Source organism: Haliaeetus leucocephalus, unplaced genomic scaffold (assembly GCF_000737465.1).
Source record: "Haliaeetus leucocephalus isolate CR32 unplaced genomic scaffold, Haliaeetus_leucocephalus-4.0 Scaffold752, whole genome shotgun sequence".
Taxonomy (NCBI): domain Eukaryota; kingdom Metazoa; phylum Chordata; class Aves; order Accipitriformes; family Accipitridae; genus Haliaeetus; species Haliaeetus leucocephalus.
The window spans coordinates 2,035,249-2,054,236 of record NW_010973188.1 but is presented as its reverse complement, the minus strand read 5'-3'; the positions used below and the strand labels follow the sequence as shown (position 1 = coordinate 2,054,236).

The 18,988-nt window shown below is 59.1% G+C and overlaps 1 protein-coding gene across 1 annotated transcript; it reads left to right on the top strand.

Annotated features, from left to right (window-relative positions):
* Positions 1 to 4,095: 4,095 nt before the first annotated feature.
* CAPN11 (calpain 11) lies at positions 4,096 to 16,224 on the top strand. The gene is made up of 22 exons (XM_010581165.1): positions 4,096 to 4,155; positions 7,191 to 7,473; positions 8,075 to 8,144; positions 9,241 to 9,359; positions 9,502 to 9,635; positions 9,810 to 9,978; positions 10,571 to 10,654; positions 10,741 to 10,826; positions 11,037 to 11,111; positions 11,518 to 11,678; positions 11,754 to 11,923; positions 12,145 to 12,156; positions 12,463 to 12,674; positions 12,796 to 12,835; positions 13,085 to 13,150; positions 13,494 to 13,551; positions 13,637 to 13,701; positions 14,557 to 14,625; positions 14,757 to 14,835; positions 15,289 to 15,405; positions 15,481 to 15,539; positions 15,790 to 16,224. The coding sequence occupies exons 2-22, from the start codon at positions 7,228 to 7,230 to the stop codon at positions 15,814 to 15,816; spliced, it is 2,118 nt and encodes a 705-aa protein (XP_010579467.1). The 5' UTR covers positions 4,096 to 4,155; positions 7,191 to 7,227; the 3' UTR covers positions 15,817 to 16,224.
* The last annotated feature ends 2,764 nt before the right edge of the window (positions 16,225 to 18,988 follow it).

Here is an 18,988-nt window from a genome sequence, read left to right as displayed (position 1 = left end):
AAAGGGTACTGGACTGCAGGCCCTTGGCACCCTGCAGGATCAGTGCTGCCCAGTTGCGATGGGGCCCCATGGGCTGCCTTTCTTGAGCTGCTGCGGGATCGTCCCCCAGCTGAGGCAGTCAGGGAGGGAGGGAGCCCTGGGAGAGCAGCCCCTGGAAGCCTTCTCCAAGCAAGCCCACCATCTTCAGGAGCACAGAAGCCTCGTGGAGCTGTGCTGGCTTTCTTCACCTGCCCTGACTGGGTGTAGGCTCCCCCAGCATCACTCAGCCTGAGAGAGGGGGCTGTTCTTCCCCTCCCTCTGCCTTTGCCCCCTCTCTGGTAATAGCAGTGTTCCAGAGGTAGTGAGGGGATAGGTTGGATGGGAGAGGTGGACTGGAGCCCCTGGCATCCACAGGGAGGTCTGACCTTGTTTGAAGGCTTTTTGTGAGGAGGTCTCTGGTCAGGATCAGTTGCCCTCGATTGCTTCCCCCCTGCCCTTGTGTAAAATGTAAAGGAAAATAATAAATCTCCCTGCTATTGAGCTATATTTATTTCCCTCAATTCCTTGCCACCATCCTGTTTGGTGCTCATTGCAGACACTACCACCCTCTCTTTGGCTATCATCTGCAGGTGCTGCTCTGGCTCAGTGGGGCCGTGCCCTCCAGGGTCTGATGGGGCCAGGTGGAAAGGGACAGTCATTTACCTTTTCAATCACCTGTGCTGGCCCTGGAGCTCCAAGCACTTTAATAGACCTGAACAAGTGAAGTGTCAGCCCTGCCCAGCTCCGTTCCAGGGTAGGGTGATCGCATCCCATGGCTTTTCTCTCCCTCACCCCCTATTAAAGGAGGGGAGCCAGAGACACAGAGCAGGTGGGGGGGGGCTGCTCTGAGGATGACATAGCTGACTTTCCTGTACACCTCTCTATAGGAATCCCAGGCCCAGAGGAAAGGGGGGATGGAGGGGAAGAGATGTGGGTCTGATGCATGGGGAGGGCAGGTCACCCCAGCTCCCAGGGCTCAACCAGGGCTGGAGTGCATGTGGGTGCAGAGGGGCATAGTAAGTGTCACCCTGTCCCCTCCAGGGATGGGCTAGAAATTAAATGAGCATGTGAGCTGAGAGCTCCTGGTCCCCTCCCAGGCTGGGGGGGGAGAATGTTGATCCTGCTTCCCTATTCTTGCACCCACCTACTGCCCTTGCCCCCGGTCCAGCAGGCGGGCTGGGATATTCCAGTCTCTGTAGGTACGGCTGTAGCCCAGGACTCTGTGGCTGTCAGGGCTCTGCCCGCGGAGAGCTGTGTGTTCCGAGTGGCACTGTCTGTGTAGAGATGTGTATAATACCCTGTATATATTTGTGTACAAAAGTAAAAAGGAAAAAAAGGAGCTATTGTTCTTGCAGTCTTTTCTTTGTGGAGCGGGTTGGGAGCTGGGACCTGGGAGGAGAGGACCCCAGCTGCAGCAGGGATGCAGGAGCGTGCGTGGTGCAAAAGGAGGAGCAGGGGGTTGTGCGGTCCCCCTGTGTGAGTACAAGCCCTGCCCTGCTGCTGGGAACCCAGCTGTGTCTCACGGGTCCCAGCCCAAGTGGGCTCTCCCTCTGGCTTGCAGAGGCATCGAAAGCTTTGCTGCTAAAAGCGAGTTGGATGGGGAGCTGCATGCACTGAGGCTGGGATGGGGAAAGATGCTTTGGGAATGGTGTGGGAGAAGAGGGGAGGGGAGTTTTACTGGTAGCTTCTGTAGCAGATGTTAGCCCAACCCTATGGTCCCAATAGCAATTTATGTGACTGCTCCTGCCCCCTCCATCCAGGAACCTGTCTCCCAGCCTTGTTTGGGTGGACAGCTAAAAGCCTTTGGGAAAGGGTGAGGGATGCTAGATCCCTGGAGCACAGCTTGGCTGGGAACACTTTCCTGTTGTGTGATGCTGCTTGTAGCTCAGCCATCCTCCAAGCACAGGGGCAGGCAGCAAGCAGCCAGCCCCCAGGACTGCTCCCTGCTGCTCTCTGGTGCAGGCTGGAGCAGGGATGGTTCCCAGGCAGCTGCTGCATGCTCGTTAATTTGTGTACAGTGGCTGTTACTTGGAGGATGGTACAACGGAGAGGGGAGGTATGGGGCAGGCCTCTCAGAGATGGACAAGTGACCCCAGGCTCCCACCTCCGTTCCCACCTTGCTGTGTTCAGGCTCTGTGGCTTCATGTGCCAGCGGCACAGTGTGAGCAGGGGACAAAAAAACTCTCCTTCCCCTGGCAGCCCGCAGCCAGAGGACTGGGAAGAGGCAATGCCTGGGCACAGACAAAGAACCAAAAACTGAGAGAGGAATGGTGTGCACTGCCAAATCCCTGCAGGCATCGCTGCAAAGTGAAGCTTGAGGGAAGAGAACAAGAAACTGCTCCCAAGCACAAGGGGCAGGACATGGGACAGCCTGCAGGACAGGATTATGCAGGAGCTGTCTCCTACCCCAGGAGAGTCAGCTGTGAAAGCAGCTTTAAAGGCCACTGAGGGGTAATGAGGCAAGAGATGAACAGGAGGAGAATGGGATCACAACAAGGATGGGCAGTGTCTGGAGCGGATCTGTGCAGGCAGGATGGTCAGTGGTGGTCAAGGCCAAAGAAAAAGTTGGCAGAGCCATTCAGGCACAAGCTCAAAGCAGGAACAAACCCTGGTGGTGCAGGTCTGTTTGCTCCTTGTCTGAAAGCACGCTGCTGTCTGCAGCTTGGTGCAGAGCTGGCTGGTGACCCCAGCAGGGCCCCCCTTGTTGCTTCCAGCTTGCAGGCAGTGGGGCAGCTGTCTTCTGGCTAAGATGGAGCAGCTGCTGTGGCAACCCAGAGCAAGACACCCCAAAGCCTCCTCTGTGCCAGGGTGGGCAGAACAAGCTGCCTGTGGCAGGCTCTCCTAGGTGGGGATGGGGACAGGGCCAGAGCCAGAGTATTCCTTTGTGGGTGTGGCAGCAGGACCATGCTACAGCTGGTTTTGAGTGTCCTGATTGCCCTTCCCTTGGGCAAGGGACACAGCTCCTAACCCCTTGTGCAACCTGCTCCCTGCTTAGCAAAGATTTGCCTGCCTGGGGTGGGGTGGGATGGGTTAGAAAGTAGGTGCTTTGTGAAGCCTGGGGGAGCAGCTGGGTGCCGGCTCCTTCAGTGAGGCAGTGTGGGCACAGCCTCCCTAGCTGCAGCCAGGCACAAGGGGAGGAGAAGGAGCCCCATGGTTGGTGACACCCATTGGGATCACCATGTTCAGCCCTGGCACCAGAAGGATGGCAGTGCAGAGCTTCTTCCTGGGGCTGGGGCAGGTGGGGCTGGGCCAGGCTGTGCCGAACTGGGCTGAGCTGAGCTGGTGTTGCCAGGCCAAGCCATGCTGTGCTGAGCCATGTTGGGCTAAGCCACACTAGGCCAAGCTGTGCCAGTCCATGCTGCGCCATACCATGCCAGACAAAGCCATATTGCACCACACTACGTGGAGCCGTGCCAAGCCCCGCTGTGGCTATGCCTGTCAGCAACGGCACCACCCGGCATAGCTGTGCAGTGAATCACGGAGGGCACGCACGGGCAGCCCTGCTGCAGGAAGCTCTAGGGCAGTGGGACCTGCTCGGGATGGGCCCTGCCCAGCAAGGGCCAGCTGGTGGGGTGGGCTTGCTGGCCATGACTGCCTGGGCTTGCAGGAGTGAAGCGGTGCAGACATAGCCTCCCCAGGCACAAGGGAAGGAGAAGGACCCCATGATGGGTGACACCCGTTGGGGCCACCATGCTCAGCCGTGGCACCAGGTCAACAAGCCCTGGGACCAGGCGCAGCACAGAGCTTCACCTAGCAAAGCTGGGGCAGTGCCGTGTCACCCTCAAACACTTTCCCAGAGGAGTCGCTTCCTCTTCTCCTTCCAGCCCCGGTTTCCATGTGCACCAAGCCCTTTGCTCGGAGCAAAGGTGGAAGGAGCGCGCCCAGCCCGGCGCTACCCCTCCATCCCCGGGAGCTGGGAGGGGGTGACAGCAGCCAGGACCGCACCTGCAGCCCCGCTAAATCACTTCCCGGTAGCTGTGAGAGGTCGCTGCGCCTTTAAGTCCCCCTCCCACCGCCCCCCCCCCGCCTTTGCTCGCACATCCTGCCCGCTGAAACCCCACCTTCCGCGGGGCCGTACCGAGCCGAGCCGGGCTGGGCTGGGCTGAAGCGGGCAGGGCGGTGGCGGCGGCAGCTTCCGTAAGTCCACCCCCCCCTCCCCATCCTCACCCTTACCCTTATCCGACCCCCAGCACGGGGTTAGTACCGGAGGGGCCCCCGCCGCCCGGCGGGCAGGCTCCTCCGCCGCGGGGGCGAACGCCCTGCCCGCTCGACGGCGAGGGCCCCCCGGGCTCTGAGCTGCTCCAGGCTTCCCTATCCCTGCCCCCCTTCCTCCACCCCTTTTTATCCGCGGGGATTTTTGCATTAGATAATGCAGCCGCAGAGACCCGGAGGCTTCCCAATCAGGGCGGCGAGTAAACTGGGTACCGCGGCGACCCGGGATGCGATGCCGACTCCGGATTTCGTCGAGGGGATGCGGGAACATAAAAGGGGAGCTTGTGGGAAATGAAGATTTTTGTCACCCGGAGGGCTGGGCTGGGCCTGAGAGCTGCTTGCGCAGTGTGGCACCCTATGGGTGGCTGTGGTTCCTTGCCCCGAGCTGAGTATGCGGCAGGATGCGGTGTCTGGGCTCGGCCTGGCTGGTTTTAAAGAAGGGAGCTCCCCCTTCCTTCGATCTCCAAGAGCAGCTGGCAAAGCAGAAGTCTGCAGAGATTTTTGGCTGGACTTCAGCAATGATGCTGTCCAGGGGGGTTTCAGTATGCACTAAGGTGCACGAGGTATCCAGGGCACCAGCATATCTTTCTGCTCCCACTTTGGAGGGATGAGAGGTGCCTCTGATACTGGAAAGCATCATATTGTGGTTGGATGTTGCCTGGTGTGGAAGACTGCCCTGGGGGCTTGGTTTGTCTCTGCACGCCCTTTCCTCACCCCGTAGAGGACCTGCAGGGTCCATCAGCATCAGCCTGGGGGGGGTGTCAGCAACTGACCCCATTGCTTAAAGCCCCGCATGGTTCCTGTCCCATCCTGGGGTCTGAAATGTTTTTCCTCACTCTGCGCTTGCGCGACCTCCGTCTGCTGCTAAGCACAGCCTTCCCAAGTATTTTGAGCCACAGAGCTAAGAATAACTCACACAGTGCCCACGTCTGGACTGCACACAGCTCCCCATGTCCGCGGCCATGTCCAGTGCCGGTAGGCAGGATGGGAGAGGGTGCAGGGAGCCTGGCAGGGGCTGCGGCCCTCAGCAGGCTGTGGTGTGAGTGCTGGGGAAGTAGCAAGGTGGGAGCTGGAGGCTGTGCGGGTGGCTGCATTTGGGATTCCTCCTCCTGCAGCCCCCCGGGCTCTGGGCAGCGGCTCGGATCAGAAGAGTCATTCCAGCCAGCTCTGTAGGCAACAAGTGCCTCGCTGCTGGGAGAGGCTGCCAGGGTGCTGGCTGCGGAGCCGGAGTTGGGGGGGAGGAGATGATGGAAAAGGGCTGAGCTCCATAGATTTGGGGCCATTGTAGAGGACAGAAGGGCTGGTGCTGTCTTTGAGAAGGACAGTGGGTTTAGAGCATCCCAGGACAGGCAGAGTGATGGGGAGGAGCAGATTTTCCTCCTGAAAAGCTTCTGGTTCGGGCAGCCCCTTGGGTTAGCAGCTAGATTTATGCCCCGTGCACCTGCCAAGAGCTTGCACCCTTTTTGCTGTTGCCTGCCTTCCCTTAACTATCACAGCACTTCAGGACAAGGAGAGACGCCTCTCCGGAGCCAGGCTGCACCCTGCTCCCTTGGGACGGGGCGCTGGGGAGGCCACAGGCCAGCACTGGCATCCTAGCCTGCTGCTCTAGTGGATTGCTGGCTCCCGGGTTATTTACCCAAGGACTGCTCCCCTGCCTCGTGCGGAGAAACCTCCAGAGTATTCAGCACCAGCCCTGCCGAGCAGGACCTGAGATGGCTGGGGAGTGGGGCAGGGTAAGCCGCAAACGCCAGTGGGCCCATGGTGGTGGCACCTGCCTCGTGGCCCTGCTGCAGGTGACCCTGCTTGCGTGGGGGGTTGGACCAGACAGCCCCCGGAGGCCCTTTCCAGCCTGGGTGGCGCGGTGGGCGCGAGCGCCGGCTCCTGCCACGGGTGCCTGAGCAGGGCTGAGGGCAGCCAGGGGCAGGGAGGGGAGTTGGGGCTTGCCCCACTGCAGCGGGCGCAGTGGGGCAGGGCAGCGGGGCCAGGCACGCCCGGCAGCTGTGTCATGCCGGTTCGAAGCACGGAGCCATGAGCTGCCGGTTAAAGCCACTGGGAGGAAGCCCCTGTGGCAAGGCCTTCGCCGGGGCGAGGGACCGGTGCGGTGGGGGGGGGCTCTGCAGGGTCTGCACTGCCCCGGTCTCCTGGTGCTGGGGTGCCCCGCTGCAGCCACATCCCTTTCCCAGTGCCTCCCAGCAGGCTGCTCCACTGGCCGTCGGCGAGGCTTGAGTCACCCTGCCTGTGTGCGTGCCGGGAAGGGCCGTCCCTCCTGCCTCTTCCTTCCCTTCTCCTCCGCTGGCCCCATAGACAGAGCTGTCTCTGCCCCCCACTGGGCTCCTCCCTTCCCGGCCCTATTGACTCAGTGCTCAGGCAGCCGGGGCGGCTTGAGAGGGAGAGGGAGAGGGGCCCAGGGCTGGGAAAAGCTGCGGGACGGCCGCTGACGCCCTCCTGGCTGCGACAGGCGAGGAGGAGCTGGGACGAGGGAAGGTCCTGGAAAGCTGCGCCGGGAGGAGAGGCTGTCGGAGGCGGAAAGCGTCTGAAATTCCTCCGGGCTCAGCCCTTCCACGCAGCAGGGACAGACAGGATGGGAGAGCCACGGCCTGACCACCAGTGAGCTGCCTCCTTGTAGCTGGCCCTCAAAGCCACTCTGCTCCTTCGGTGTCCCCTAAAGACAGCAGGGCTGCGATGGCCGGGCTGGAGGCCATGGATCAGAATGGGGCTGCTGCTAGGGATGGGATTTGGGGAGGTCCTCCTGGTGTGTGGGCCCACCCTGGGGATGCTCTATGTGGCAGCTCTGCTCGCTGTCCCAGGGCAATGCTGACGGAGAAGATCCCTGCTGTGGGGGTGGTGGGGAACTGGAGATCCAGCCTCTGAGCCTGGCACTGTGTGAAAAGGCTGACGTCCCCAGGGGGTGCATGGGTACCGGGCCCTGCCTCAGCCCAGCCATGCCTCTTTTGTTGCAGGGAGCGGAGCTGAAGGTAGCGCTGCCGGTGCCCAGCCATGATGCCCTTCGGTGGGATGGCTGCCCGTCTGCAGAGGGACCGCCTGAGAGCCGAGGGGGTTGGCCAACACAACAATGCTATCAAGTACCTCAACCAGGACTATGAGGCCCTTAAACAGGAGTGCATTGAGAGCGGCACCCTCTTTAGGGACCCCCAGTTCCCAGCTGGCCCCTCTGCCCTTGGATTCAAGGAGCTGGGGCCACACTCCAGCAAGACGCGGGGGGTGGAGTGGAAGCGTCCGTCGGTAAGTGCTGGGCTTGCTTTTCCTCGGGCTGGGCTGGCATCCCTACCCTGCAATGTCTGCACTGATGTGGTTTGCCAAGCTGCAGTGTGGCCCTGGTCTGCTCCTCTCGGTGCTCAAAGTCCCTCATGTGCTTCATAGCCCACTTTCCCAAGGGCTTAGAGCAATGCCCTATGAGTGTCTGCTCAGAAAAGCATCATGTCTAGCAGGCCCTGCTTTCTCTGGGCAGCAGACCATGGGCTTTAAAATGGGTGGGCTATGTCATTGCTTCTGGGTGTCATGGCATGGATGTATCACCCTCGGTGACTGGGGCTTTTGAGGGTGTATATCCCCTGGTGCCACAAGTGCAAGGGGAGTGCCGTTAGTCTATCTAGCTGTGTCCTCCCATGGCTATGGCAGAAGGTCTTGCTTTCCCTTAGCCTTACTGTGATGGCCTTGGGGTTGCTGTCAAGCAGATTTCCCTGGCAGAGGGCAGGTGGGGTGCAACTCTCAGGGACCATATACCCTTCCCCCTGACTCAGAACTGCAGCGGGTGCCAGCCCCCCAGAAGCCCAGGCCCTGCCGAGATCTAGCACCAGCATCTGATTCTCTCTTCCTCCTGCAGGAATTAGTGGATGACCCTCAGTTCATTGTTGGCGGTGCAACCCGGACAGACATCTGCCAGGGGGCTCTGGGTGAGTGCTGGGGCTCTGTCCCCAGACCTTGGTCTGGAGAGCAGTGGCTGGGGAGGGTTGGCATGGCTGGAGAAGACATGTTTGTGTAAGGTTGAGGGTGGACCAGTTTCACAGCACCTTTCCCCAGGCCCACGCAGCACATTTTCATGTCAGCCTCTGCACAACCATCTCTGTACCAAAGGCTCCCTTCCCATTTTAGTGCGGTAGAAACTGGAAGGCAGGGGATACCCTGTGCCTCCTGGTGGCTCTAGGTTAAGGCTCCATGAAAATGGGTCGATGTGTGCACAGCAGGAGTGTCATCCTGATCTGGATCAAGTTGGGCACTTGATTGGGAGTATTGTGTACCTTAGCACACATAGCACACTGGTTTCAGGGCTAACCACATTTAATGCATCCAGTAATTAGAACAAACTTGAGGTGGTAACTGGAGCACGTAGCAGCCCAGAGCACTGTGGCGGTATTCAATTGGTCATTAAAAAGTCTGAAATGCCATTTTGTCAAACCACAGCCTGGTACAGGTTATCCAGGCTCAAGGCTAAGGTGTGACAGGCTTCAAAGGCAAAAGAGAAAGGGGAACCAAGGCAAAGAATTTAAAGCGCAGTACTGGCCTGGAGCAGCACTTGCGGTTAAGAGCACTTGGAAGGAAAAGTGTGGTGGTGTTGCTTGCAATTTGAGAAGCTGGGGCAGCAGCATTAAACCTCTTGTTTGATAAAATGGTTTTTTAAATGCAAAATGTAATTCCACTGCAGAACTCCCTGTCTGAGATGTGGAGGGCAGTCATACGAATGAGTCCCAGGAGGGTCTAGATAAACGGCTGCAGAAGGGGGCTGTTGGTGCTGACTGTACGTGGTGGTCTGGACACAGGCTCCAGGTCAGGGAGGATTGTTCCCTGTTGCCTTGAGCTAATACTTCTCTCTGAGGCAGGCTGAACAAGCCTGGCTCCCTGAGCTCTGTCTGCTGGACCCTCTCTGGTTACTCCACATGCTTTTTGAGCTGTTTGCAAGGAGAGCATGCCGTGGGCTCCTACACATCCACCACCTACCACCCCAGCTAGGGAGGTGGTGGGTGCTCACACTGGCTTCCTCTCCTTCCCCAGGCGACTGCTGGCTGCTGGCTGCCATCGGCTCCCTCACACTCAATGAGGAGCTCCTGCACCGTGTGGTGCCTCACGGGCAGAGCTTCCAGGAGGACTATGCCGGCATCTTCCACTTCCAGGTGGGCTGGGAACTCCTGGCCCTCCACAGGTGGTGGGCTGGGGACAGGAGGGAGGGCAGTGCATTGAGGGCATCCCTCTGGGGTAGGGATGAGCAAGTCGTGTGATGCTCTGAGCTCACTCCACTCTCTTCTGATCCCTCAGATCTGGCAGTTCGGTGAGTGGGTGGACGTGGTGGTGGATGACCAGCTGCCCACCAAGGACAGGGAGCTTCTGTTCGTGCACTCGGCAGAGTGCACTGAATTCTGGAGTGCTCTGCTGGAGAAGGCCTATGCCAAGTGGGTACCCCTGTGGTGGGCACGTGGGCGGGTGGGGGACAGGGCAGCTCACTGTGCGGGGTGGCAGGGAGGGGGTCTTTTCTATCCCTAGCCCTGCTTGTGCTGGGTGCTTGGGGAGCAGCAGTGTGCTACATCCTTGTCACTTCACGCGCCCCTCTCTCTGACGGTGCTCAGGCTGAATGGCTGCTACGAGGCACTCTCGGGGGGAAGCACCACCGAGGGCTTTGAGGACTTCACCGGCGGCGTGGCAGAGATGTATGACCTCAAGCGGCCGCCGCGTAACATGGGCCAGATCATCCGCAAGGCACTGGAGAGGGGGTCCCTGCTGGGCTGCTCCATCGATGTAAGTGGTGTGCCGGGATGAGCCAGGGGCTCTGCCCCAGTGGTGGCCAAGGCGAGGCCTTGCAGCCTGAGATTGTGTCAGCAGTTCCCTCACTGGGACACCAGGCAGGAGGTTACTTCTTTCTCCTCTTAGCAGAGCACCCTTTCCAGAGCCAGCATGTCAGCCCCAGGGCACAGTGCATGGGGCTGCAGCCCAGCTGCTGTGAACAGGCTCTTTTGGATGGAGCGGGAATGTCCATCTCAAGTGTGGGCTGTTAGAACAAGGGTCTGCCTATAGCTCTAGCCATGTCTTATGTCAGCGTTTGAGAATTATCTGGAGTGGGTTTTCCATCCATTCCCTCTCGTGAAATCCTTTTCTTGGTTTCTGAAGTTTGGACAGTTGCCTGATGGATCTTCAGGGTCTACTGGCTGGGAAACTGTCTTTACATTGTCCTCAGCCAGCAGCCTTTGAGCAGAGGGTGCTGGTACCTGCTGCTTCTCTTGACTGGAGCAGTGCTAAGCAAGGGGGATTCTCTACATGGTGGAGGGAAGGAGTAGGGATAGGACTATATGAATTTTATCATATTCACTTGAGCTTTGCACACTCTCCTCAGATCACAAGTGCCTTTGATATGGAAGCGGTGACCTTCAAGAAGCTGGTGAAGGGCCACGCCTATTCTGTCACAGCCTTCAGAGATGTGAGTTGGCTAGATGAGACTTTAATAGCAATAAAATAGCCTGGACAGTGTCATAGGCTCAACCTCCTGTGTCTGCTGACTGGCAGGTGAACTACCGGGGTCAGCAGGAACAGCTCATCCGCATCAGGAACCCCTGGGGTCAGGTGGAGTGGACCGGAGCCTGGAGCGATGGGTGAGCTGGACAGATGGGACTTCAGTCCCGCCACTGGCAGGCCAGGAGGCACTGCACACACGGCAGTTGAGTGCACGGCACTGCCAAGCGGAAGTTTGCAGTGTGCAGTGCCCTTCACATCAGAGAGGGGGGGTAGTTGAGGGCCAGCTTTGAAGTGCTCTCAGTTCACCTTGAGTAGTCCTCATCTAATTGTCTCTCCTGCTGTTCCAGCTCCTCTGAGTGGAACAACATTGACCCTGACGACAGGGAAGAGCTGCAGCTGAAAATGGAGGATGGGGAGTTCTGGTGAGTGCAAAAGTGCTGCTCTTTTTCAGCAGCCAGCCTGGGAAGCAGCAGAGGAGCTGGGGAGAGATCCTGTGGCCCTACTTCACCTGAAACACATGACCTGCCTTTATGAGCTGCCTTTCCAGCACTGGAGAGCCTGCTAGCATTTTCTCATCTGATCTAGTTAATAATTTTCGTCCCTTCAAGGAAATTCAGCCCAATTAAATGCAAAATAAACATCTAGGAAGGGTAAACATCTCTTCTTCCCCAAACCCAGCAGCGGGCTTTAAATGAGCTATAACTGCTCAGGGTAAGATCTTGCTGTCACTTAATTCTCCCAAAACGCTGGCTGGGTCTGGAGCTGCTTGCACTCTCCTCCCTCCCTGCCAGCAGTGTCCTGGCCTCAGCCCTTGCCTGCCTCCCACAGGATGTCCTTCCGGGACTTCATGAGGGAGTTCTCCAGGCTGGAAATCTGCAACCTGACCCCCGACGCCCTCACCAAGGACGAGCTCAGCAGATGGCACACGCAGGTGTTCGAGGGCACATGGCGCCGGGGGAGCACTGCCGGGGGCTGCAGGAATCACCCAGGTACATCTCCCCTCTGCACCTCCGCTCTTGGCAGCATGATGGAGCCAGGTGTCTCAACCACGCATCCTCTTCCAGCCACATTCTGGATCAACCCCCAGTTTAAGATCAAGCTGCTGGAAGAGGATGATGACCCTGGGGACGACGAGGTGGCCTGCAGCTTCCTGGTGGCTCTGATGCAGAAGCACCGGCGGCGGGAGCGGCGGGTGGGGGGCGACATGCATACCATCGGCTTTGCTGTCTACGAGGTAACCCCTGCCCACCCCGATGCTGCTTCTTTGGGATGGGCTCAGCCCTGCCAATCCTGCCTCAACCTGGCACCGCAGTCCTCAAGGAAACCTTTCCCACCTGCTTTGGCAAGGCTGTGGGTTAATGTCCCCTGTCCCATGCTCCATGCAGCTGTAAGGGCTGGGGGCAGGTACTAGGATTCTGATTTTTTTTTTTCCCCCCTTTTCTCTCCTCCCTGCAGGTTCCTGAGGAGGTACGTCCTGAGTTGCCGGAGCCTACCCACTCTTGGAGGAGAGCGCAAGAGTGGGAAGGAATGGGTTAATGCACATGCATGCACACATGTGCACCCAGTGGTGTGGGAGCTCCCACCCTGCTGGCAGTGGCTAGGGTGCTAATGGGTGCTGGGCACCTCCATGTGGGAGGGATGGCTCCTGCTGGGATGGGCAGGATAGGGCAGGGCAGGGATGTCCTGTCTAACGGGGCTGGCTTTGGTCTTGCCGCTCCCTGTGGGTCACCACTGTTGAGGGGCTGTTGTCCACAAGTGCATTCATTCCCCCAGGCCCAGGGCACCCAAAACGTGCACTTGAAGAAGGACTTCTTCCTGCGAAACCAGTCCCGGGCACGGTCTGAGACCTTTATCAACCTGCGGGAGGTGAGCAACCAGATCCGGCTGCCCCCCGGTGAGTACATCGTTGTGCCCTCCACCTTCGAGCCACACAAGGAGGCTGACTTCATCCTGCGGGTCTTCACCGAGAAGCAGTCGGACACGGCGTGAGTCCCTCCCTGGCCAGGGGACGCCCTGTGTCTGTGAGTGGTGGGACATTTCCCCACCACAGGCAGCCAGCTGGCTGGGGACCCCGCTCATCACTGTTTTCCTCCTTTCTGCCCCCAGGGAGCTAGACGAGGAGATCTCTGCAGATCTGGCAGATGAGGTAGGAGCTGCTGCTTTGGTTCAGTTGGTACAAAGGCTCTGGGGCTTGGGAGGGGGAGCTGCAGGCAGGAGGTGTGTCACTGTGGCTGGAAGGGGCTAGCAGGGTTGAGGTGATGGGGATGTGGGAAGTAACAAAGGTAAGATGAACAAAGAAGAGCTTCCCTTCCAGTTTGGGTTTGCTGAGCCTGGGAGGTAGGGCAGAGCCCAGGTTTGACCACTAACCTCTTCTTTCTGGCCTGTGTCACCCCAGGAGGAAATAACTGAGGATGACATAGAGGATGGCTTCAAGAACATGTTCCAGCAGCTGGCAGGGGAGGTGGGTACAGCTGCGCTGAGCCGTCGGAGGCCCTGGCCTGGGGAGGGAATGGGATAGGATCCCTGGCCGTGAGACCTCCAGCCTACCCCACGCTCACTCAGTTCCATGCTGCAGACAAGTCCATCTCTACACGGCTTAGCCCAGCTGCCCCCAGGGGTGGTGTGATGGGAGCAGATTTGGGGAAGGGGCATCCAGCTGTGGCCCAAACTCTTCTGGGCATGCAGAAAATGCAATGGCACCCTGATGTGTTGTGACTAAGGCAGAGATGTTTAGGTGGGGAGGAATGGCCACAAGTGGGGTGGAAAGCAGGCAAGGGGTGCTGCTAACTCTGCTCCTGCTGCAGGACATGGAAATCAGTGTCTTCGAGCTCCGGACTATTCTGAACAGAGTCATTGCTAGACGTAAGTGCTGCCCTTCCCGCCCTTTCAGGCCTGCTCAGCAGGTTGGGTTTTAATGCACATGCTCAACCTCCTCCTTCCTCCTCAGACAAAGATCTGAAGACGGATGGGTTCAGCTTAGATTCCTGCCGCAACATGGTCAACCTGATGGATGTATCCTCTTGGTGCTGCGGACAGGGGCCAGCTTTCCTGGCGCTCAGCCTGCCGGCAGCAAGACTTCTACACAGGAGCTGGGGCTTGGCTCTCCAGCCCTGCTGAGGCTGTTCAACCAGGGGAAGGAAGGAAGGGGTCCTTGTGGCTTCAGGGCCACCTGCCCTACACCTTTGGGCTTTAGCAGCAGGTTTTTTGGAAAAGGTCATCAGTTGCCCTGCTTGCTTTGGGCCCTGGCTCTGCCACCAGAAGCCTAGCCCTGCTCAGGCCTTCAACCTTCCCCTCTGGGAGGAAGCGCCCTGTGCCTCCCTTCCCCACAGGCTCCCCAGCCTGACGTGCCATGATGCCACCCAGCCTTTGAGACACTCCTGGAAGGGAACAAGGGCTCTTGGGTTTTTTCCCCCAAACCATCCTGTGCAGCAGTTGCGGATGAGAGGTGTAAAGTGACAGGAGCCATGGCGTGTGTTTCTGCTTGCACAAGGACAGGCAGCTGAGTGGTCAGGTGTGGGTAGAGGAGCAGCTCCAAGCCATTCTCTAGCCTGGCCCTGCAGCATCCCCTTTTGCTGCAGGCCAGCCCAGTTTTGCTCCAAGGACACCACAGCGATGTGCTTCCTACAGGAGCAGCACAGCTGCTCCCAGGGAGTGGCATGGCAGCTAGTTTAAGCATTGCTGTTTCCCCGCTGGGTTGCAGGCTCTGATCTTGCTGATGCTGCAGGACAGAGCGGGGAAGCTGGGGGGAAAATTGGGCAGGCCAAGTGTGGCCAGGCTTTTGTTGCCTCAGATGGCTGGAATCCGATGGCTTTGCCTTTACACCACCCCCTTTGCTGGCTGCTTTCTCCTTGACCCTCTGCTTCCCAGAAAGATGGCAGTGCCCGCCTTGGGCTGGTGGAGTTCCAGATCCTGTGGAACAAGATCCGGAGCTGGCTGGTGAGGAGGAGCGGGGGGTATGGCACACTGCATGGGGGTAGCACCCCTTCTGGGGCAGCAGGGTGAGGGGGCAGCCAGGCTGGAGGCCACAGGAGAGCCTGCCCTTCACATCCTCTATGATGTTTTTGCAGGCGATCTTCCGCCAGCACGACCTGGATAAGTCGGGCACCATGAGCTCCTATGAGATGCGCCTGGCTCTAGAGTCAGCCGGTAGGTCTGGGGCAGGATGGGGCTGGGCTGGGGACGGGGCTCATGCTGTTGGAGCCGTGTCCCAAGTAGCTGGAGAAGAGTGAAACCAGCCTATATTGTGTGCTTGGAGCCAACCTGTCGTGAAAGTGAGATGAGGCCCATGTCTGCACTGGGGTCTCTCCATCCCAGCTGTGCCAAGTGCTGGAGCCTCGGAGTTAAGGACACACACAAGGTGGTCCCAGCCTCTGTCTTCTGACCTGCAGGGTCCCATCCTGATGAAGCAGAGGCCTGGGGTGGATCAGTGAGCTAACTAGTCATATGGCTCCAAGGAGGGCATCCCCTCTTCCTGCTGAGGCTGGACTCGGTGCCATTCCTTGGGTGGGTTGGTGGTCCCTCTGGGTGGGGGCATGGACTTTCATAGTTACACCCTCCTTTCCTGCCTCCCTGGGGTGCTGACTCTTCTCTGCCTTGCAGGTTTCAAGCTGAACAACAAGCTGCATCAGGTGGTGGTGGCCCGCTATGCAGACGCTGACATGGGTGTGGACTTTGACAACTTTGTCTGCTGCCTTGTGAAGCTGGAGGCCATGTTCAGTGAGTGGTGGCTCTGGGGCAGGGAGGGTGGGGACAGAGAGATGTGTTGCTCACCTTGCTCTTGTGCCCCTGCAGGGTTCTTCCACAGCATGGACCCCGAAGGCACTGGCACCGCCATCATGAACCTCTCCGAGGTGAGAGCTCAGCCCAGTGGGGGGTGGGGTGGGAGACAAAGGGACAAGGCATTAGGGTGAATGGGGCACCTAGGCTGGGTGATAGAAAGCCCTCCAGTCCCTTGGGTAGGGAAAGAACCCATAAAAGATGAAGATAAGAAAAGGGATTGCTGCAGGCTCATCATTTCTTGGAGGGCTGGTAAAGTTGACGCATGAGGGCATGTCAGAAATGCACCAACCCCTGCTCATCCCTTCTCCCTCTCCTTCCCAGTGGCTGCTGCTGACGATGTGCGGCTAGGAGCCACGACAGATTCACCATGGCTGTGACACCCCGGCGGGCCAGTCCCCCTCCAAGTGCCTCCCCTTGGATCTGTGGACACAGAATGCTCTTCCCCCCTTGCTCCATCCCACGCTGAGCCACCAGCCCTGCCTCCCGGCAAGCCTTACACCACCCTCTCGGGTGGACCAGGGTCAAGGCAGGCAGGGGATGCTCTTCTCCTCTTCTGGGCTGGGCTTCTTTCCACTCCCCTCCTCCTCTCTCCCCACCCCAGAACAAGAGGAGGGCAAGCAGCATGGAGTACCTGTGCATCCCTGCACCGAGCTTGATGGGAGTGAAGGAGCAGGCTGGGGGCTGGCTGCAGAGCCAGGAGAGGCAGGAGCTGCAGGGGGAAGAGAGGGGCGACTCGTATTGCTTGCTCTAGTGCTGTCTCATCCCTGCCTGTCTCTGCTCACACCTGGGAGCATCAGCAGGTACTGCCTTGCTCAGGCAGAGGCAGCAGGTTCCTGGGGAGCTCGAGTGGCCTTCTGGGGGGAGGAAAGGCCATACTCTTCTTCTTGAAGCCCTTGCACTGCACTCATCACCACTAAGCACGACCAAAGCATGGAGTCCACTGGCTCTTTCTGCGTGGCCTTCAACACATCACTCCCACCTTCATGCCCGTGCCTTTGCCCCACCACTGGGTCAGGCACTGAATGCTTGGGGGCTCCCCTGCCATGTGAACACATGCTACCCTGTAGTGCAGCAGAAGCTCCTCTCTTCCATGTGGGCACAGCAATGCCCGTCGCAGCAGCTTGGCCACCCCTCCCATACCTGGGAGCTCCTGCGGCATCCACTGCCCCTGCTTATGGCCCATAGCAGGGCAGGCGGGGACCAACACCCAAGAGGGGATGCCTTCCCCCAGAGAGGAGGGGATGGTGATTTGAGGGAATGTTCTCCTGCATACAGTTGGGTTTTTTTCCCATTTCCCTCACCCTCCCACACTGTTACACTCTTTTCCTCCCTGGGGCTCCTTTGCCCAGTGCAGATGGGCTCCAGTGCCAGCGTATTTGCACTTCTCTGTGCTCCTCCACTCCCCTCACCTTCTTCTGGGATAATGGGGTGGCTCCAGCTTGGCAGTGGGTGATGGCCCATCCTTTGCCCTGTAGAGGCAGGCAGTCAGGCAGTTAGCTTCCCCCAGACCCCTGTCGTCGCTGGAGGATGCACCTGCAGCAATAACCACTGCTGCCAGCCCGGCAGCTCCGCTTCCTCACCCCCGCTCACTGCGCACTCCGGGAATAAACCAAGATCTGTTGGACGTGTGGCCTGGGCAGTGACTTGGGGGTCGCGTCCTCCCTCCACTCACTGTGGCCTGGGCTGGGGGGATGAGATGCGGAGCCAAGCCCAAGGCATGCTGCTTGCCCAGCCTGGGCCATGGGTAGAGGAGCACCACCAGGTACAGGTCTTGCCGTGAGGATGGGAGCATCCATATCCCCTAGGATTTTATAAAACTCACCTCTTCTTTTGCAGGGGCATCTTGTCACTGACACACGGGGGCAACACCATGTAAGAGAGGTGTAAGGGAGCACTGCTCTTCAAAGTGAGAGCAAGCAGCGTGCTGTTAGCAGGGCTGTTCGGTTATCCCAGGGATTTTTCAAGTAGAGGAAAAGCCAGTGCTTGCTCCCTGGTGTCAGTGGGAGGAAGAGTGTGTTACTGCTAGGCTGGGATGGGGGGGCCGGGGCAGTTTCACCCCAGCCTGTGCCCCGGGGATGTGGGTGTAGCCATGCTCCCACTCAGCTAGGGGAGCCCTGGGTCTGGTCATGGTGTCCCGAAGGCCTCCCCAGGGCACCACTGGGTGCCTCTGCCACGCAAGCAGCTGGAGCAGTTTAAACTCGCCGCCCCTTTGCCTTACCAGCAACCCAGCAGTGGCTGAAGACAGCTGGCGAGGCTCGGTTTGGCCCAGCAGATTTTGCGCTGGGTGGGTTAACATTGATCACGGTTTGCTGCCCTGGCTGGCCCCTTGCCATAGTCTCCTCTGCTGGGGGCAGAGCTGGGGTCTGCTCTTAAAGAGAGGTGCCTCGGGGAGTTTGGGGAGGGGAAAGAGCTTCCGCTTGGATAGGATGGAGTGGGTGGGATTGGAGGGCAGCCTGGAGCTCTGGACCGTGGAAAGGGAGGGACCACACAAGGTATGTGACCCTGGGTAGGGGCTGTGGGACATCCATGTTACGCCCTGCTTCCTTTGAGGCCATGCGGGTTACAGCTGGAGGCAAAAGCCTTCCAGGAAAATGACAGTGGAGGGCCAGGTGGTGGGGCTTTTCACTGCATGGCTCAGAGCAGGACTTGCTGTCAGCATATGCATCCTGCCCCTTGCTGACACCCCAGAAGGGCATCACAACCCAGATGGCCCCAGAGGTGCTCAGTATTTAGAATAGGAGCACCCTTGCACACCCTATCCCCCCTGGCATCTCAGTATCTGTTGTGTGGGTGCCCTTTGTGCCAGCCCAGCTCTCTGGGACCAGTCTCCCCACAGTGGGGTAGCACTCAGCTCTAGGGCAAGCCAACCTGGCTCAGAGCACAGAATGGAGCTGAGGTGCGATGGCAGGAGGGAGGAACCCCCCAGTCACCTCCCCAGGCTGCCGTCTCCTCCGGAGGCTCCCCAGGGCTGGATGGAGGTGGGCTACTTGCACTTGGCTCTTGGCTACCTGTGAGCTGAGCTACCCGCTGTGGGGTGGGGTACCTCAGGGCTTGCCAGCCCGGGCTCCCTGCTCCTCTGTGCAACCCCAAAGCCCCTGGGAAACAAGGGCTCAGGTGGGGATGGGACAGGGGCAGGCATGCAGAGCTGTCATCGCTGTCCCAGCTGCAGGGCCTCATCATGCACACACAGGCCCAATTGTAGGGCAGAGTGATGCCCTGGCTTTGGGATGACAGGTGTTCCGGCGTAGCCTTACCAGAAGCCCCCCTCCTTCCCTCCCTCTGGGCACCAGCTGGCAGATCCCCTCCCTCACTAGCCCTGGCAGCTGGCAGGCCACTATCAGCAGGGGGTCAGCAGGCAGGGGGGCCCCAGCTGCTAGCTAATGAAGAGTAGCATGGCTCATCCCCCTCGTTGCAAAGGGGACAAGGAGGAGGCCCAGCAGGGTCCTTAAATGCTGGTGTAAGATGAGGAAGGAGCAAGAGGGGCTAGGGGCCAGATGTGACCAAAACTGCTCTTAGCTTT

Bases quoted from the DNA above. Each gene is read 5' to 3' on its own strand.
- CAPN11 (XM_010581165.1), top strand. From the start codon at position 7,228: ATGATGCCCTTCGGTGGGATGGCTGCCCGTCTGCAGAGGGACCGCCTG. The intron at 13,552-13,636 runs GTAAGTGCTGCC...CTTCCTCCTCAG, and splicing joins GAACAGAGTCATTGCTAGAC to ACAAAGATCTGAAGACGGAT. The intron at 14,836-15,288 runs GTAGGTCTGGGG...TCTGCCTTGCAG, and splicing joins CCTGGCTCTAGAGTCAGCCG to GTTTCAAGCTGAACAACAAG.